At 36.5% G+C, this 18425-nt stretch overlaps 1 protein-coding gene across 1 annotated transcript; it reads right to left on the minus strand.

Annotated features, from left to right (window-relative positions):
• Positions 1–9820: 9820 nt before the first annotated feature.
• On the minus strand, positions 9821–13825 carry LOC107815935 (autophagy-related protein 8f). The gene is made up of 6 exons (XM_016641586.2): positions 13686–13825; positions 13038–13080; positions 12880–12935; positions 11022–11074; positions 10563–10681; positions 9821–10143 (listed from the first exon to the last, which is right to left on the minus strand). The coding sequence occupies exons 2-6, from the start codon at positions 13072–13074 to the stop codon at positions 10040–10042; spliced, it is 369 nt and encodes a 122-aa protein (XP_016497072.1). The 5' UTR covers positions 13075–13080; positions 13686–13825; the 3' UTR covers positions 9821–10039.
• Positions 13826–18425: the final 4600 nt, after the last annotated feature.

Genomic DNA, 18425 nt, shown 5'->3' on the forward strand with positions numbered 1-18425 from the left:
ATATGGTCGAGAAGGGATGTCTAGCTTATTTGGCTTATGTCCGCGATTCTAGTGCGGAGGTTCCTTCCATAGATTCGGTGCCGGTTGTTCGTGAGTTTCCAGAGGTGTTTCCTGCAGACTTGCCGGGGATGCCACCCGACAGGGATATTGATTTCTGCAATGATTTGGCTCCGGGCATTAGCTTATTTCCGTTCCGCCATATCGCATGGCCCCGTTAGAGTTGAAATAATTGAAGGAGCAGTTGCAATATTTGCTTCATAAGGGCTTCATTAGACCTAGTGTCTCGCCCTGGGGTGCACCCATGTTGTTTGTGAAGAAGGAAGATGGATCAATGAGGATGTGTATAGATTATCGGCAGTTGAACAAAGTCACCATCAAGAACAAGTATCCATTGCCGAGGATTGGTGATTTATTTGATCAGCTTCAGGGTGCCAAGGTGTTTTTAAAGATTGATTTGACATCTGGCCACCATCAGTTGAGGATTAGGGCATCCGATATTCCTAAGACAGCTTTTCGGACTTGGTATGGGCATTATGAGTTTCTAGTTATGTCATTTGGGCTGACAAATGCCCAGAAGCATTCATGGATTTGATGAACTTGGTGTTCAAACCCTACTTGGATTCCCTTGTAGTTGTGTTTATTGATAATATCTTGATCTATTCCCACAGTCTAGAGGAGCATGAGCAGCACCTTCGGATCATTCTTCGGACTCTGAAAGACAGCCAGTTATATGCTAAGTTCTCAAAATGTGAGTTTTGGTTGAGTTCAGTTGCTTTCTTGGGTCATGTTGTATCAGCAGAGGGTATTCAGATGGATCCTAAGAAGAATGAGGCAGTTCAGAACTGGCCTAGACCCACATCAGCTACAGAGATCCGTAGTTTCCTGGGTTTGGCTGGTTATTACCGTCGGTTTGTGGAGGGGTTTTCATCTATAGCAGCCCCGATGACTAGGTTGACCCAGAAGGGTGCCCTATTCAGATGGTCGGACGAGTATGAGGAGAGCTTTCAGGATCTCAAGACAGCCTTGACTTCAGCACCGATGTTGGTATTACCATCAGGGTCAGGATCTTACACGGTATATTATGATGCCTCCCGTGTTGGGCTCGTAGCAGTATTGATGCAGGAGGGCAGGGTGATTGCATATGCGTCTCGTCAGTTGAAGTTTCATGAGAATAATTACCTTGTCCATGACTTAGAGTTGGCAGCCATTGTTCACACGCTAAAGATTTGGAGGCACTATCTTTATGGCGTGGCGTGTGAGGTTTCCACGGATCATCGCAGCCTTCAGTATCTGTTCAAGAAGAAGGATCTCAATTTGAGGAAGAGGAGATGGTTAGAGCTATTTAAAGATTATGATATCACTATATTGTACCATCCGGGAAAGGCTAATGTGGTGGTCGATGCATTGAGTAAAAAAGCAGTGAGTATGGGCAGCCTTGCTTTCATTCCAGTCGGTGAGAGGCCGCTAGCTTCAGATATTCAGACTTTGGCCAATCAGTTTGTGAGGTTGGATATTTCAGAGCCCAGTCATATTCTAGCATGTACAGTCGCTCGGTCTTCCTTGTTTGAGAGTATCAGAGATCGGTAGTATGATGACCCTCAATTGATGGTCCTTAGGGACACAGTTCAGCACGGTGTTGCCAAGCAGGTTACCGTTGGAGATGACAGCATTTTGAGGATGTAGGTTCGTGTGTGTGCCTAACGTTGATAGGTTTCATGAGTTGATCCTTGAGGAGGCTCACAATTCTTGGTATTCTATTCACTCGGGCGCTGCCAAGATGTACCAAGACCTGCGGCAGCATTATTGGTGGAGGAAGATGAAGAAAGATATAGTTGCTTATGTGACTCGGTGATTGAATTGTTAGCAGGTGAAATATGAGCATCAGAGACCCGGTGGTTTGCTTCAACAGATGGAGATTCCTGAGTGGAAGTGGGAGCGTATCACTATGGACTTTGTTGTTTGACTCCCACGGACTCAGAGGAAGTTCGACATTGTGTGGGTTATTGTGGATAGGCTGACTAAGTCAGCGCACTTCATTCATGTGGCAGTTGCCTATTCCTCGGAGCGGTTAGCAGAGATTTATATTGGGGAGATCGTTCGTCTTCACGGTGTGCCCGTGTCTATCATTTCTGATCGAGGTACGCAGTTTACCTCGCACTTTTGGAGGGCAATACAGCGTGAGTTGGGTACGCGGGTTGAGTTGAGCACAGCATTCCATCCTCAGACGGACGGGCAGTCCGAGCGTACTATTCAGATCTTGGAGGATATGCTATGTGCTTATGTCATAGATTTTGGAGGATCGTGGGATCAGTTCTTGCCCCTTGCATAGTTTGCCTATAATAATAGCTACCAATCGAGCATTCCGATGGCTCCCTATGAGGCATTATATGGTAGACGGTGCAGGTCGCCAGTTGGGTGGTTTGAGTCGGGGGAGGCTCGGCTGTTGGGTACAGATTTAGTACAGGAGGCCTTGGACAAGGTCAAGATTATACATGGTCGACTTTATTTAGCTCAGTCCAGGCAGAAGAGTTATGCCGACCATAGAGTTCATGATGTGGCATTCATGGTCGGGGAGAGAGTATTGCTTCGGGTATCGCCCATGAAGGGTGTCATGAGGTTTGGGAAGAAGGGCAAGTTGAGCCCTAGGTATATCGGGCCATTTGAGATTCTCGAGAGAGTGGAGGAGGTGGCTTATAGACTTGCATTGCCCCCAGGGTTATCATCAGTTCATCCAGTATTTCATGTGTCCATACTCCGGAAGTATCATGGTGACCCGTCCCATGTATTAGATTTCAGCTCTGTCCAGTTGGACAAGAATTTGACTTATGAGGAGGAGTCGGTAGCCATTCTAGACCAGCAGGTTCGATAGCTGAGGTCGAAGAGTTATCCTTCAGTTCTAGTGCAGTGGAGAGGCCAGACTGTTGAGGCAGCTACTTGGGAGTCCGAGTCGGACATGCGGAGTAGATATCCCCACTTGTTCGCCAGTTCAGTTACTTTTCTATGTTTGTTCGAGGATGAACGTTTGTTTTAGAGGTGGAGATTGTGATGACCCAAGGGTTCATCTTGTGTTTTAGGACTTTATTCCACGCTCGTTAGCCTTAGAAATTTTATATTTATCCTCGTCGATTTGCGTGCGCAGTCCGGGCGTAATTTCGGAAAGTCTTTATGTGGAAAATAGGAGAAATAATAATTTTTGGAATTTAAAAGTAATTTTTACTTGACTTTGGTCAACGTTTTGTGTAAACATACCCGGACCTATATTCTGACGGTCTCAGTGGATCCGTAATAAAATATGTGATCTGGGCGTATGTCCGGAATCGAATTCCGAGATCCAAAGCCCGAGAAATGAATTTTTGACTAAAATTGAATTTCAGAAAATTAATGGTTTTAAAGTATATGCTTAATGCTTGATTTTGATGGTATCAGGCCCGTATTTTGGTTCCGGAGCCCGGTACAGGTCCGTTATAATATTTGAACTATGTCTGTGAAATTTGGTGAGAAACGGAGTTTAAATGACGTGATTCGGACCTTCGGTTGAGAAAATAGCAACTTTATGTGTTCTTGAGAGTTTCATTGATTTTGATGCTAAATCCGTAGTTTTAGGTATTATTTTGACGATTTGATCACACGATCAAGTCCGTATGATGTTGTTAGACTTGTGCGCATGCTTGGTTTGTAGCCCCGAGGGCTCGGGTGAGTTTCGGATAGGCTACAGGGTGATTTGCACTTAGAAAATTTGAGATTTTGTTGCAGCGGCTATTCTGGTGTGCCCTTCTTCCCGTTCGCGTAGGTAGTGTCGCGAACGCGAAAGGTAAAATGGGGGCAGGGGAATTTTCTTCTTCGCGAACGCGAAGGACTGGTCGCAAACGCGAAGCATTGGGGGTGGTACCCTTTGCGAACGCGATCAGTCTCCCGTAAACGCGATAGTTTAAGGGTCCCGGATGAGGGGGGTTCATGTTCTTCTACGCGAACACGTCCATTGGGTCGCGAACGCAAAGACTTGAGGGGAGCTTCCTTACGCGAACACATAGAAAGACTCACGAACGCGAAGGCCTTAGGCCGTTGTGCATCGCGATCGCGACAGGCCTCTCGCGAACGTGGTGAAAGCCTGTCCAGTGTTTTAAAACAGACTTCAAAGGCGGGATTTGTTCAAAATTTCACATTTTCTTCACTTGAACTCAACCTTGGGCGATTTTTGATGTGGGAATTCAATACCAAATCATAGGTTCATGTTCTTAAACTCATTCCTTTTAATTTCCATCAACACCCACTAGATTTCTAGGCCTAAATCTTGTTCTTTAAAGATAGAAATTAGGGATTTTAGGAGAATTGGGGATTTTGTAAATTTGGGAAGTTAGATCTCGATTTGGGATCGTATTCCGGAACTAATGACATATTTGGGCTCGGGGGTGAATGGGTAAATGGAGTTTTGTCTGAACCTCGAGTTTGGACCAAGCAGGCCCAGGGTCGATTTTTGACTTTTTTTGAGAAATTTGGAAAATCTGTAATTACTCATTAAAGTTGATTCCTTTAGCAATAATTGATGGTATTAAGCTACTTGTGACTAGATACGAGTGAGTTGGAGGTGAATTCTAAGGGAAAAGCGATACTTGAGCAGTGAGTGACCTGCGAATCGAGGTAAGTGTCGTGTCTAACTTTGGCTTGAGGGAATAGGTATTATGTGTTTAATTGCTACGTGTTGGATTGTTAAATACGATGTATAGATGAGGTGACGAGCATCTATGCGTCGTTGTCGAGTCATAGCTTGTGAGTGAAATTCTATTCTTATCTATTTTGTAGCCTTAAATTCTACTATCCATGCTTAACGGGTTATTTGAAATGTTGGGTGACTTATATCTGGTTTCACTGAGATTTGGTAGCTTTCGAATATTGATTCAAGATTGAGGTTGCATTGTGCTATTGATCATGGGTAAAATACTGGTTTCTTTATGATACTCCTATCTATCCGTTGTTATTGATTCTGTGATTTGGTGAGGTTGAGAGTAAAAGCACGAATGGTGATGCCGTGCCAGCATTATTTATATTGTGAGGAAGAGTGTGAAGCACGAAGGGTGATGCCTTGTCATGATTTGTGAGTGATAAAGCATGAAGGGTGATGCCGTTTATATTATGAGAGGTTTAATGCACGAAGGGTGATGCCGTGTCGTTCTATTTATTTATTTAGTGAGGTTGAGAGTAAAAGCACGAAGGGTGATGCCGTGCAGTTTTCCTTTGCTGTTTTATTTGCTCAATCTGTTTAAGAATTTTCGGTTTAATTCTGTCTTTTCATTATTCTCACTCTTTATATTGTATTCCCCTACTCTATGTCCCCTCTCCATTATTTCTGCGTTATTTCTTTATTTACTGTTGTTGCCACTAGCATGATTATACTGTTCGGGTTATATGTGGGTGTCTTGTTCTAGCCTCGTCACTACTTCGCCGAGGTTAGGCTCGACACTTACCAGTACATAGGGTCGGTTGTACTGATACTGCACTCTGCACTTTCTGTGCAGATTTTGGTACCGGCTCAGGTTGATCGAGATTTTGCTATTGGTCCGCTGTCCGGAGACTCAAGGTAGATCTGCCGGCGTTAACAGACCTTGAAATCCCCGTCTATCTTTTATGCCCTACTGTTTTCTTTCATTCAGACAGTTGTATTTCTTTCAGACTATTACTTGTAGTAAATTCTAGAATGCTCGTGAATTATGACTCCTGATCCGGGTGGTAGTAATTAATACAGTTTCATGATATTCCGCACTTATTATATTTCATCTTAGTTAATTATTGATAATTACTGAATGGGAATAAGGAATTGGTTTAATGGTTCTCTAACGTTGGCTTGCCTAGCAAGTGAAATATTAGGCGCCATCACGGTCCCGTCGGTGAGAAATTTTGGGTCGTGACAAATTCCTACTAGCTACAATCTCTTTTAATTTTTTATTTTTTTTTCTTTTTTGAACCCCTTAGCGAAAATTATGCTTCCGCCATGTTGATACCTATTTTATGTACGTGGATGTGAAATATTAAGATGATTGATACTTGGACATGAACTACAATCAATGAAAAATTGATATGGACTATCTAGGGTCATCTGTTTGTGCTTGATGATCATGTGTAGCCTCTAGATTTATATTCTCTACGGTATTATTACGTTGTTGGAGGAGTTATACAATCTCTTTTTTATACAACATTAGATGAATAATAAATTAATAAATCACAGATCATGATCAATACACTACAAAAACTAAATACCAGAATTAATTAGTAGTAATACTTCGTATAATTATAAAAGTTGTATTTGCACTAATCTTATTTGTCTTCCAATACTCTTGTAGAGACAATGAAGTATGATTGAAGTTTTGGATTGGTCAGAGATTTGAAGATATATGTTGTTTTTCCAATGTTTTTCATGCATATTAAATTCTTGGTTTTTATAATGTTACTGTGTTTATTATGTGATTGTATACATATGTTCCAGATATATAGCTTATTTAAGTTAAGAAATTCAAATATTTATTTCTTTTTTATTTTCTTTGGGAATTACTAGGAGGTTTTTCTATTTAAGTTTGAAATCATTAGGAAAAGTGTGATTTCGAATCGTGCACTAATAAAAATTCTATTTCTATTTAGGGAGAACGAACATGATTTGACCAAGAACAGTGTTAGTAATTCTTTTTATTTACATCACAAATCTTTGGAAAATCCTATTACTCTTTTTATTTACATATAAAAAGTTTCTATGGAGATGGAACGAGATTCGATCAAAGAATAACTTTGGATAATTTGAAACATAAGTTAATCATATTTTGGCTCTAATTATAAGGCAATAACACCAAAATATTTATGCTTTCAACTATTCTCTCAATCTTCATCTGGTGTTAAAGCCGAAGTCATAAAAGGAAGAATCAAAAGGAGGTAAAATTGTTGATAAAAGATTGCCCAAAGTTTATCTGAGTATTGACAGTGGTTGTTTCCATATTCAAAACGTAATAGGTGGTTTTCACTCACTAAACTTCATATGAGTGTATATCAAGTTAACGAAAGGGAAAAAAAGTGAGAGTCGATTTCAAGTTGGCGAGCAATTCATTAATGGAACTAATATCTCTCAGTCCCATTCAAATAAACTTTGAGCACAATGCATATTTCTATATTATAAATACTAACTAACTTAACTAAATTTATCATCTTCGTAGGTCCTCAGAATACTTCATAATTTTGAATTCAACTATTATGTTAATGTAATGACAATAATCTTCCGCAATTAAAAATTAATGTATTTTTTCCATGTCAATTTCTTTAAAATGATTCTTATAATTAATAAGAAATTTAAATAATTATTCTTTCATATATATATGATTTATTAAAAATCTACGTGTAACGCACGTACATAGGAACTAGTTATTATAAAAGCACAAATGTTAAAACGTTAAATGTTGAATGACTAAAATATCCTTAAAATGTTAATTGACTTTTATGTCCTTGGAAAACTAACGTAGAAATAAGTTTATATAGGATAAAATTGTAATTGCTTTTAAATTTTAATAGCATGATTGCACTAGAATTTTGACTTCTACAAAAACTACCATTCCGAACATTAACATTTAGCCAACTTTAAATCTATTTTTGGGACTTTGAAACCAAATATATCTCTTCGTAATTTTATTCCCATAAGAACTAAGTAATTAACCTTTATCGAAAATAGGAATTCTTAGTGCTATTTGCTAGGTTGAGGTACCAAGTTTTAAGATGTATTTTTTAATATTTTAAAAATATTTTAAAAATATTTTATAATTGGATCCCAATTGATCAAATCGCTACCAGTAATGTATTTAATATTTAGACTAAAAATATTATATGGAAGAGAAAGTAATGGTTTTCGAGGTGAACCATCAAGTACTACCAATAATTCCAAATTTAACGAGAATATAGACAATAAATACATACCTGATAGAATTATGCTTATGACATCAAATAAAAATCATTCAGCTAATAGAAAATATGAAAACAAAAATAAACCCAACATTCAGCAATTTTTTTCTTCATTTCGAAAACGGAGAAAAGCATACAATAAGAGAATTTAGTCCTCATTAAGAACAATTGGTTGTCAAGCCCAACGATGATAGTGATAAAGGTTGCTTAATAAATAAAATATTTTATATCATCAAATAATAATGCGAGCTGTCCAGAATACATGATGAAAGAAGTAATCTTAGCTAACATAATATGTCGATCAAGTAAATGAGATATTGATTGTCAAGATGATACAGCAACTATTATAGTATTACTAGGAAGATACTTAAATACTTTGCAACAAATGACCCTTCACCACATAAGCTCCTTGTGATAAGATAATAACTTAATAATCGGATGGGTAAAGTGACATAATAAAGCGAAAAACATTTGTTATATGAAGTTATAGAAAGAAATATCTTTTCAATTTATCTTTTATATTATATTAAAAGTACGAAAACTTTTAGAAATATCGTTTGACTTTTTTACCCCTTAAAAGTAGATTTCTTATTGGATAAAATTATAATTAATTTATTTTCCTAATATTTATTATTTTAAAATCAACAAAAGTTTTGGTTATTAAATTCTTCTTTATTTGAACTACGTAGAAACTCCTAATATTTAGGAATTTAAAACCAAGTAAGAATTTACTTAAATAAATTTTTTCCTTATTTACTTCATAATTAATTTGTTTTCGTTAGGTTTCTTACGTGTATAGTTATTTTTGATTTGTTTTACATTAGTTTAGGTTTGGTTTATATAAAGGTTGTAGATTCCCATTTAAATTCTACCATTAAATCTAAAAAATTTACGTATAAAATGTAAATGCACAACCTAATATCAAGTTCTAGAAAAACTTTCAAAAAGACAATCGACAATTACATTTCAAATATACATTATTTAGTAATGTTTATATAGTAAATTTAATAACTATCGGTATATGTACACGCGTAAATTTTTACCCTGTAAAAATAGATTTCAATAACTCTGCATTTAACTATTTTGTCAATGTAATATTTATTTTTAAATTTAAATGAATGTTGCATTATTTATCTTGACGTCAATTGCTAAATACACATAATTTATTCTTATTCTAAATTTTATACACTTTATTAATAGACGCAAAAAAACACGTGCGGCGCACGTACACTAAAGCTAGTAATATAAAAAACTACTCTCCTTGTTTCATTTGATACGACACTACTCTCCCTGTTTCATTTGATACGACACTATTATTATTTGGGAAGTCAATTTTTTTAATATGACTCTCTCAAATATATTTTTTCTTTTCTTGAATCATTAACTATGTCAATTTATAATACTTTTTATGTAGTTTTCAATGTATATATTCTAAATTTGAAGGAAATCCATGTTCCACTTCATACCAAAAGTTAGGTACTTCAACTCACACTCGGAATCCCTTTAAATAAAATGAGACATATTGGAATCCTTTTACATAAAACAGAGGGAGTAACACATCTTGAAATATAACCCGTTCCTATTTAGAGCAGATTCGTTCACAACGTCAAAAACAGCCAACAACAACAAAAAACTCAGTATAATCCCACAAGTAGGGTTTGTGAAAAATACTGTGTCCGCAACCTTAGCCCTAACTTGCGAAGGTAAAGAGACTATTTTCGACTAGACCAGTAGTGGAAAAGCATCTCTACCTTCGCAATGTCAACAACTAAATGGAGTGAAAAAGAGAGGATAAGCTATCTATTTTGGGGTTGGACCAAATGATGCTGTATATTTATGTCATCAAATCAAAGATACTGATCCAGAACAATAATACCAATATACCATTGTTAATGAGATTGAATCCGACTGGTTATCAAGATCAGTTGCCAGAAGATCCTGGCATTTGATTTTCTTGAACTATACACAGTTATAGGTTATATACAAATTTGTAATATTATTAAAACCTATACAAGATGGAGGCAACAACTGAATATTAGCAGGACACAGCAGCTTCGATGGACAGCGAAGAGAACGTTAAGAAAATGACAGCAAGTTGTTACCATGAAAGTTACACCAAGTTGAGGTCGCCAAATGTGTTTTCACCACTGTAGGTAACATAGAGGAAACCATCTTCATCCTTTTTCTCTTCATAGATTGATGACATGATCGCACCTGCAAAACGCAAACAATTTGCGATTTCAGATTTTCTTTTCTAAAAACAAAAGGAGTTTCCCTACTTACATTGACAATCTAGAGAATTTTTACACCGTCAGGTCACGTAAAAATCAATTACAGGTAAGTCTCTAAAGTAGATATGGATTAAGGCAGGGTAGCTCGGTGCACAAGGCATCCCGCGTTCACGTAGAGTCCGGGGAAGGACCACACCCCAAGGGATGTGATATAGACAGCCTACATCAAAGTTGTCGCACTCGTGTCGAATTCTCTTATTGAATTTGCCTGCAAAATGCAAACTTTTGGAGAATCCGATACGGGTGCGACATCTTTAAAGAATTCGAGAAACATATTTCTCAATTGCTTTGGCAACCTGAACAAACAGATGTAGTACTAATAGATTAGTTATTAGTACTCACCTGTTGGCGGTAGGACATTGTCAACAAATATGAATATTGCCTTTTCTGCACTCAATTTAATCCTTTTGCGAATGACGTAGACAAACTGCCCCACTGTTAAGTCAGCTGGGACAAGATACCTGCAATTTCGTCAATTAGGAAACATGAATAAGTTTTTTCCTAGTAACAAAACCAGATGCTAAGATATTATGCATTAGTTTGGTGGTGAAGCCGTTGTTATTTAGCCAAACTGGTGCTTATGATAGGTTCTCTTAATACATTACATGAATGTTACCAAGAATCGCTACTTTCCTGGGGCAAAACTAAAAGTTCATGGCAAGGTAGGAGAAAGTAGGACCAAGTTTTGGGGAAAGGGCACGTAACTAACAAAAGAAACAGGAACAAATATTTACAGCATGATGTAGCGTTTAGATCTCTATATAATGAGAAAAAGATCACTAATAATTGATGAGTGCTCACTTTTTCTTGTCAATGTTGGGAATATCACTCTTTTCAGCCTTTTCAACTATGACCTGCACATCATAAAAACAGAGTCAAGAAAACAGAGTCAAGAGAAGCCTAGCGGAATACTGGAGACATTAGCACACAAGTTACGCAAAGAGAATAAAATATTAAAGCAGCAATAGTTGAGCCAAATTGACAACTCCACCAAACGTGAGAAGCCCAAATCCTGTTGTACATAGAGATGATTCTGAACAATGATGATCATGTATTTTGTAATGCATCATACTCTAAGCATTGCTCGTTGATATGCATCAGATATAGACTTATAATTACAACAATAACAACAAGGTAGAAAGGCTGTTTCCAGACTTACCCCTAACTTATGCAGGTAGGGTAGTGTGTACACAGACGTTACCCTAACTTATGCGGGTAGAAAGGTTGTTTCTAGACTTATAATTATAAGAACAAAATCTTCCCAGAGCAAAATCTAAGCCCTTTCAAAATGCAGTTAGGCATCAGCAGTGGTCATAAATTCCGTTAAATGGAAACATCAACAGTCTTCCAAAAGCACAATTACTATAAATACTTTACTCTACTTTGAATTTAATGTGACATCTTTATATCTTTTTCACATCTTCCAACTATTATTTTACCATATGTTTAGTAATCATATATAATGACTCGTTCAAACTTCAAACTCAATTCTCCGTGAAGTAAACTAGATGAATGAAAATGGGATGGAGGGAACATTTCACTTTCCAGGTTGTTCATTGATGTTTAACCATGCATCATCTCGTAATATGTTTTCGTATTAATGCTTATCAAAACTTCCACTCCATAACTTTATTACTTGGATTTCTGCATTGTATCACATCTTAAGGTGGAATTTAGGTCTATGAGATTAACTAACTGGCATATACACTCACACCCGCCAATGAACGTTAGGCTATTCCTAAGGATATTGGAAAGGGCCAAGGGCAGCCCGGTGCACAAAGCATCCCGCATTCACGCAGGGTCCCGGGAAGGGCCGCACCCTAAAGGGTGATGTAGACAGCCTACCCTAATGCAAGCATTAGTGGCTGCATGAAAAGAAAAGGAAAAAAAGATAAGTTCTAGCCAACTTTATATTTGTCAAATTCCTCACTATGAGGTGCATTTTATTTCCTCAGGAGTCGGAACAAACAAGATATGCACACCTTTACATAACATTAATACAATAACAGCAATTTCGAACTCACAAAAGTACCACCCGTCCACAACACCTTCCCCAAAATGAAATAAAAAGCAAATCAAAAAGGAAGAACGCAAATTGGAGGGCGACCACAACCTTCGTTTCGTACAGTAAGACTGCACTGGTGCTAGACATAATTAGTACTTAAGGCAATAGCAAACTAAGAAAGGAAGTCCAGTAGCTAATTTGAACACTATGTAAATTTACTCATTTGAACTGTATCAGAAATCGCTTTAATTAAGGTAGGAGTAGCCAGAAAAACAAAAAGGTAGCTGAAAACTGACGCTGAATATTCGAAGAACATATAGGTATTCCAATCGAATACAATTGGAATAATTTCCACGACAATCTAGGATTAGACGCCAGACAAAAGTCTCCACTAGATGGCCATAGAAGATTATTGTCTCGGATTGTGCATTCTGCACACTAAAAGATCAACAGACAGCAATTTAACAAACTCCATTAAAACAAATACCGAGCATAAACATCATACTTATTTGTTACTTTCTGGCAACTATTCGAAATACTTTACTCCATCAAATCACTTACATAAGTAGTTACATTCACATTGAACCAAGCAGCTAGAAAACAAAATTTAATCTATATATGCAAAAAAAATTCCAGTTAAAACTTAATTCTCACCGGAATCCTATCGGGGTACTTTTCCCTAATCCTAGAAGCTTCAGCACGCCTCTTCTCTGCATACAGAATCAGATACCATTAATGACCCTAATCATGTTTTGGAAAAAGAAAAAAAAGGCATAATAACTAAAGCCACAAAACAGAAGTTCAATACAAACCAAGATCATGTTCTTGCTTGAATGAACTCTTTGCCATATCTGCCTGAATTCAACCAACAAAAAAGCATAAATCTTTATGTTAAACTGATATACCCTTATACCAAAAAAGCCAATTTCTTCGACCGAAAAAAAAATACAACCCATATTTTTCTACAAAAAAAAATAAACACCTAAAAATTTGGGAACAAAATAAAATGATACAAAGCTAATAAGACCACAAAAGAGCAAAAATCTTTATGTTAAACTGACATACCCTTTAACCTAAAAAGCCAATTTCTTCCACCCAAAATATTAAAATAAAAAAAATACAACCCATAGTTCCCTACAAAACAGAAACTAAAAAATAAACAACTAAAAATTTGGGAGAAAATAAACTGATACAAAGCTAATAAGACCATCAAAAATCTGATTTTGCTGCTTCAAAAATAACTCCAGAAATTAAGTAATACATTAAAGTCTAGCCCCCAAAAAAACATCCAACTGATAAAGCAAGAATTTTGAACTCAATAAATCAAATTAAACCTCAATTCCAAATTGGTTCTATGCCAATCCATAAACAAATAATGAAATATTTGCAAAATAAAACTAGAAAAAAAACATAAAAAGAAAAATAGGAGTAATAACAATTAAAGAGAGTAAAGATTATACCTTTTTGTGAAGAATGATTGAACAAGAAAGGGGAAAAGGAGAAATAAGATAGGAAAATTGGATGAGTTGATTGTTGAATAAATAGGCTTTGCTTTTGCTTTGTTTCAGGACTCTTATGTATAAATAAATAAATATAATGTATGTGGACTAACTTTAATTATTATCCAAATTCCCTAAATAGTTTTTCCAAGTATTATATTGGGAAAACTTGTGTGTGGTTGCTTAGGGATATGAGCAGACGTGGGCTTCAAGAAAACAAAAAGTCAAAACTCCTTTATTTTATTTTTTTGTTCTTTATTTGTATTTTTAAATTTTTTAAAACTTGTAGGGAAAGAAAATATCGAAGCTGGTTCTCATTCCAAGTTCATAAATCATAATGACTTCATTATGTTACTGTAATATTAAAAAGTCAGTCGGTCTATAAATTCGTACTCTCTATTTAGCTATGTGAATATTTTTAAAATGTTGAATGTTTTTTTTTTTGGTAATTAAAGTTTTATATATACCAGGAAAATATTTACAAATTAAAGTAAAACCCGTAGAGCTTTGTCATTCTTCCTTTGGAACATTCGTCCTTGAATGTTGACTGATGCGCCTATCAGTCTCATAACCTATAGATTTTATGAATACTTTAATATTCTCCTTTCCATCTAGGTAGCTATTTTGTGAATAAATCCTTAAGGCCAGGGCATTCCCCCTTTAAGCCTCTTTCTCACACCACGACTTGTGGTCGGAATCTTTTCAATCTCGTAATTGTTTCTACCTTCTATCATGTAGCCTGTACGACACTGACCTTGTAAGTGCCTATGCGACTCTTCTCTCATTTTTCCTCCATATATACTATAACTCTTACTTCAGCTTATTGTTACCGAGGTCTACTACCCAACTCAAGGTTACTCTCTCGCTGCTTATCGTATATATATAAATCTAAGTCCTTTAATGCTTCCTAATTACCGTCCATCTTAATTATGACGACCTAATCTCATCCGATACTTTGGAACCTCTACCCATCTATTGTCGATTCACCTTAATATTGATCTATAATCTACTACTGATAACTTGAATCCTCTTACGTAATACCTTGTCACTAGGGCTCACGTCTCATCGGGGAACATTTGAAGTGATTTGCCTGATCCACCTAGGGACAATACTATACTTCAATAACTGTATTTCATATCATCCCAACGTGATTCATCATATGGGTTCTAATCTAGTGCAATTCATGAAATCCTTTTTTCTCAAAATCATTATTCCATCAAAGGCCTAAACATCATCCTCTTATCTATCACAATTACACCCTTATTCTACTACCAGGGCATAATTTCATCTCTTCTAGTTGCTCCTAATCTTAGACTCCTCCGAGTCAATTCAAGCTATACTGAGCTTTCTATAACTTACGGAAACCATCAGCTCTCTTATTTTGATGGGCTTAATCCCAAAGCCTTACCTATTCTTATCACCTTCTCACTCATCTTTACTTATCCTTACTCCTATCTACCTAAACCCTTGTCATTCTATGATACTTTAGCTTATGATCTACACATATCTATTCATACTACTCGCAACCTTCCTTTAACTTGCTAGCACCATAGATTTCCTTTCGTGCCTTCTCAGTTGTCTTTAAACATAAGCAATTATTTTTTCTGGTCATTCTGCCACTTGTTGCATGAAACATGGCATATCTCATTGCCCACGAATATTGGAATTTCCTGTAACTCATATGATCTCAAATATCACCTTTTGATTTTTTTTCTTCTTCCCGTTCATTAGCCACGATAGGTGCCACTTTCTTGTAGAGTACATACAATGTTGTAGTGAGACTCTTATTACATAACCATTTCTTCTTTATGTCATTATGCTTAAGTTGAAGCCTTCTTCCTTATTTTCTCAGGTAGTCTTTCTTTGTAGTACTTAAGGGAGACCCTTTGACTCCTGTAAAGCTGCGAACTTATTACATCGTATACCCGAAAGAATTTTTGATGTTCTTACTCGCCTATAATTATCCTTAGTTACATACCTCTGCACCCTTGTACTTGTAGGGTTGCTTCTGAACTGAAATTTTTGACTGTCTTCTCAGTGGCACCGTCTTTTATTTTTGTAACACTTATACGGTACCTTTAAGAACCCCAACTCCTATTTGAATATTTCTCAAGGACGATGTCATCATATTTGCGAGACTGAATTCCCTATGTTGGGTTTCACTTTGTTTATCTTGCATAATCTGCTGATTTGTTTGTATCCTCTTGTCTAGCCATAACTAGACTCTTCGTGAATCAACTACTAACTACTCGTTGGTATATTCTCATATCTATATTCAGCGTAATATCCCTTGGGATATGTCCTTTGTTTGAACTTACCTCTCGTATTGGCTTCTTCAAGTGTTCATTTTCACTTATTTATCAATAATATCCCAAGCGGGAACCCTTACTTCCTCTCCTCGGCATTGTGCTTGCATAATGTTATGGAGCCGTAACATATCTGCAGGATCTGAATAAACGCAATTTCATTCTTTTCGCCTTTTTACCGCATTCTTCCTTTACTATTCCATAGTTACATGAACCACATAACTCCGACTTAATACCATATCACACCATCTTCCCCCTTTAGGGGAGTACTAAGATTTAGTGCTACGATGATCTACCTATAGATGTTTTACCTCTTTATCTTTGGCGTATTTTCACATCATCAATGGCCTTTACTCACCTTACGGTAACCCTTATGTACCAGGGATAACTGAATTCCTTATGTACAAGGGTGACACCTAGTGTAACTAGCACACTTAGTCTTTTAAGCTTAACTCTGCTTACAGTGCTTGCTTTAGGGAAGCGTCTTCCTGAATGACCTTTAAAGGTTATTCTTTTTTTGTCGATTCTATTATTTTCGGAACCCTATCTCTGAAATTCACACGATGACGACTATTATCAAATGTTCCAATTCATAATTCATGTTCAGTTTATCTAGTTCACTAGCTCATAGTAATTTCTATTACTCTGGGGTCTAACATTTCCTTCTAGTAATCAAATTTCAGTCACCAACTTATTTCTCGAAATAAGGTTATGACTTTATGGCTTATGCTCTTTTATTGTTTCAAGGCCCGTCTCCTCTTGTCTTCCCTTCACTTGACTATAGACTCTGTCATCCTGTCATATTTTGATTTACCGTTATCACTCATTTATCACATCTTACTTATAATGCTTTATTTACTCTCTTCTTATTCTCCTGCTAATATTTCTGTATATCACTTTATTCTGAAAATTTTAACAAAACATTCTTGCGCTTTTATCTCCCGTTGCTTCATCTCATTGGCTCTTCGGGTCGCCTAACATCTCTTTTTTTCCTAGGGATGGGAGTCATAATAAGGTAAATAATTATCCCTTCTAGGATTCCACTGCATATATTCTGAAATTTCTGAACATTCTAGTATTCATATCTGATTGTACTATTCTAGAGTGCACCATCCGGGTGTCTCACAAGGAGAACTATTACCACGTTTACAATATCCTTCAAAAATGTGAGATAATGATAATAATCCATCCATAATTTTGGGTTACTCTAACCCCAGTTGGATCCTGATATCACATCCTTCTCTTAAACTACATCTGTTAGCCCCCATAGGGCATAACTGAGATGGGTGTTGTCAAGTGTATATACTCTATTACTGTTGAAAGTAACTCAGAATGCTTATATTTCTCTGCCTAAAATTGCAAATACTGATAATCTTCACTAACTGGGTACCTCGTATCCTTCTTCACCTTACTTCTTTTACTTATTGAAACTTGTATCTACCTTTTGATTCTCTCATTGGTTTTTACCACAGGGATGGATAGATATGCATGCCTTAGGGTTCCTTATCAAGAAGCTTGCACACCCTTCACCGAGGTGGGGGGTGTGATCTCGTCCAATTTCACTCCTCTCTTTGAGGTTATGAAAACGATCGATGCAATAGTAATACCCAACAAGAGTCGGGGTCAAATTCCGCAGGGAGCTATATGAATAGGTGTTAGTAGTATATATCTTAGCGCGTGAGTTTGTATATCTAAATTTGCACTTCCGCAATATTTGGTTTTGTTTAAAAATCTAAATTAAACTACGATTGCGATTCAAAGAATGAAACTAGGAAATTGTTTTTGTTGTTTTCCAAATGATATAAAAGGCCTAGGGATATGACCTTCACCTACGTGTTTGCCTAATGGGTTGTAAACTTTAAATCTTTTTTTTTTGGTCGGGGTGTATTATAGCTACCAACACTCAAGTACCCACTCAATACCTCTCGGTCAGAGAGTGATTTTGCCCAATTTGGCTTTCTCAAGTCCAAATGGGTATTGAATAAAATAGTTGATAAGAAGCTCAAGTCGGGTTTTACTATCTCTAGGTTCAACCCTTTAATTGGGCTTATCAATCTCTCGATTGACCCAATTTCTTGCTAGCCAAGTTTTCCTAGACTAAGTCTTTCTTTCTCAAGTAGAGACTAAGTCAAATAGGCATGAAGTAATGTTTGCAACCATTAATTCTTCAAATAAAAATAAGAACAAGGCTAGATAATAAACACTTAACCATAAACAAGCAATAAATCAAACACCCATTAAGTTTACACACTAGGGTTGAGTCACCCATTAAGCTACTCATGCTTAAACTAGAAGAAAAATAGAAGAAGAAATGATAATTAAACTCATATTGATAATTAAAATGATGAAATCAATATTCAAAAAGCTCAAAATAGCAAAAACTACTAAAAGGAGT

The sequence above is a fragment of the Nicotiana tabacum genome, chromosome 15 (genome assembly GCF_000715075.1).
Source record: "Nicotiana tabacum cultivar K326 chromosome 15, ASM71507v2, whole genome shotgun sequence".
NCBI lineage: Eukaryota > Viridiplantae > Streptophyta > Magnoliopsida > Solanales > Solanaceae > Nicotiana > Nicotiana tabacum.

Coding starts and splice junctions, on each gene's coding strand:
- LOC107815935 (XM_016641586.2), bottom strand. CDS start 13,074: ATGGCAAAGAGTTCATTCAAGCAAGAACATGATCTTG. Junction 11,075..12,879: donor AGTACCCCGATAGGATTCCG/GTGAGAATTAAG, acceptor TATGATGTGCAG/GTCATAGTTGAAAAGGCTGA. Junction 10,682..11,021: donor CCCAACATTGACAAGAAAAA/GTGAGCACTCAT, acceptor ACGAAATTGCAG/GTATCTTGTCCCAGCTGACT.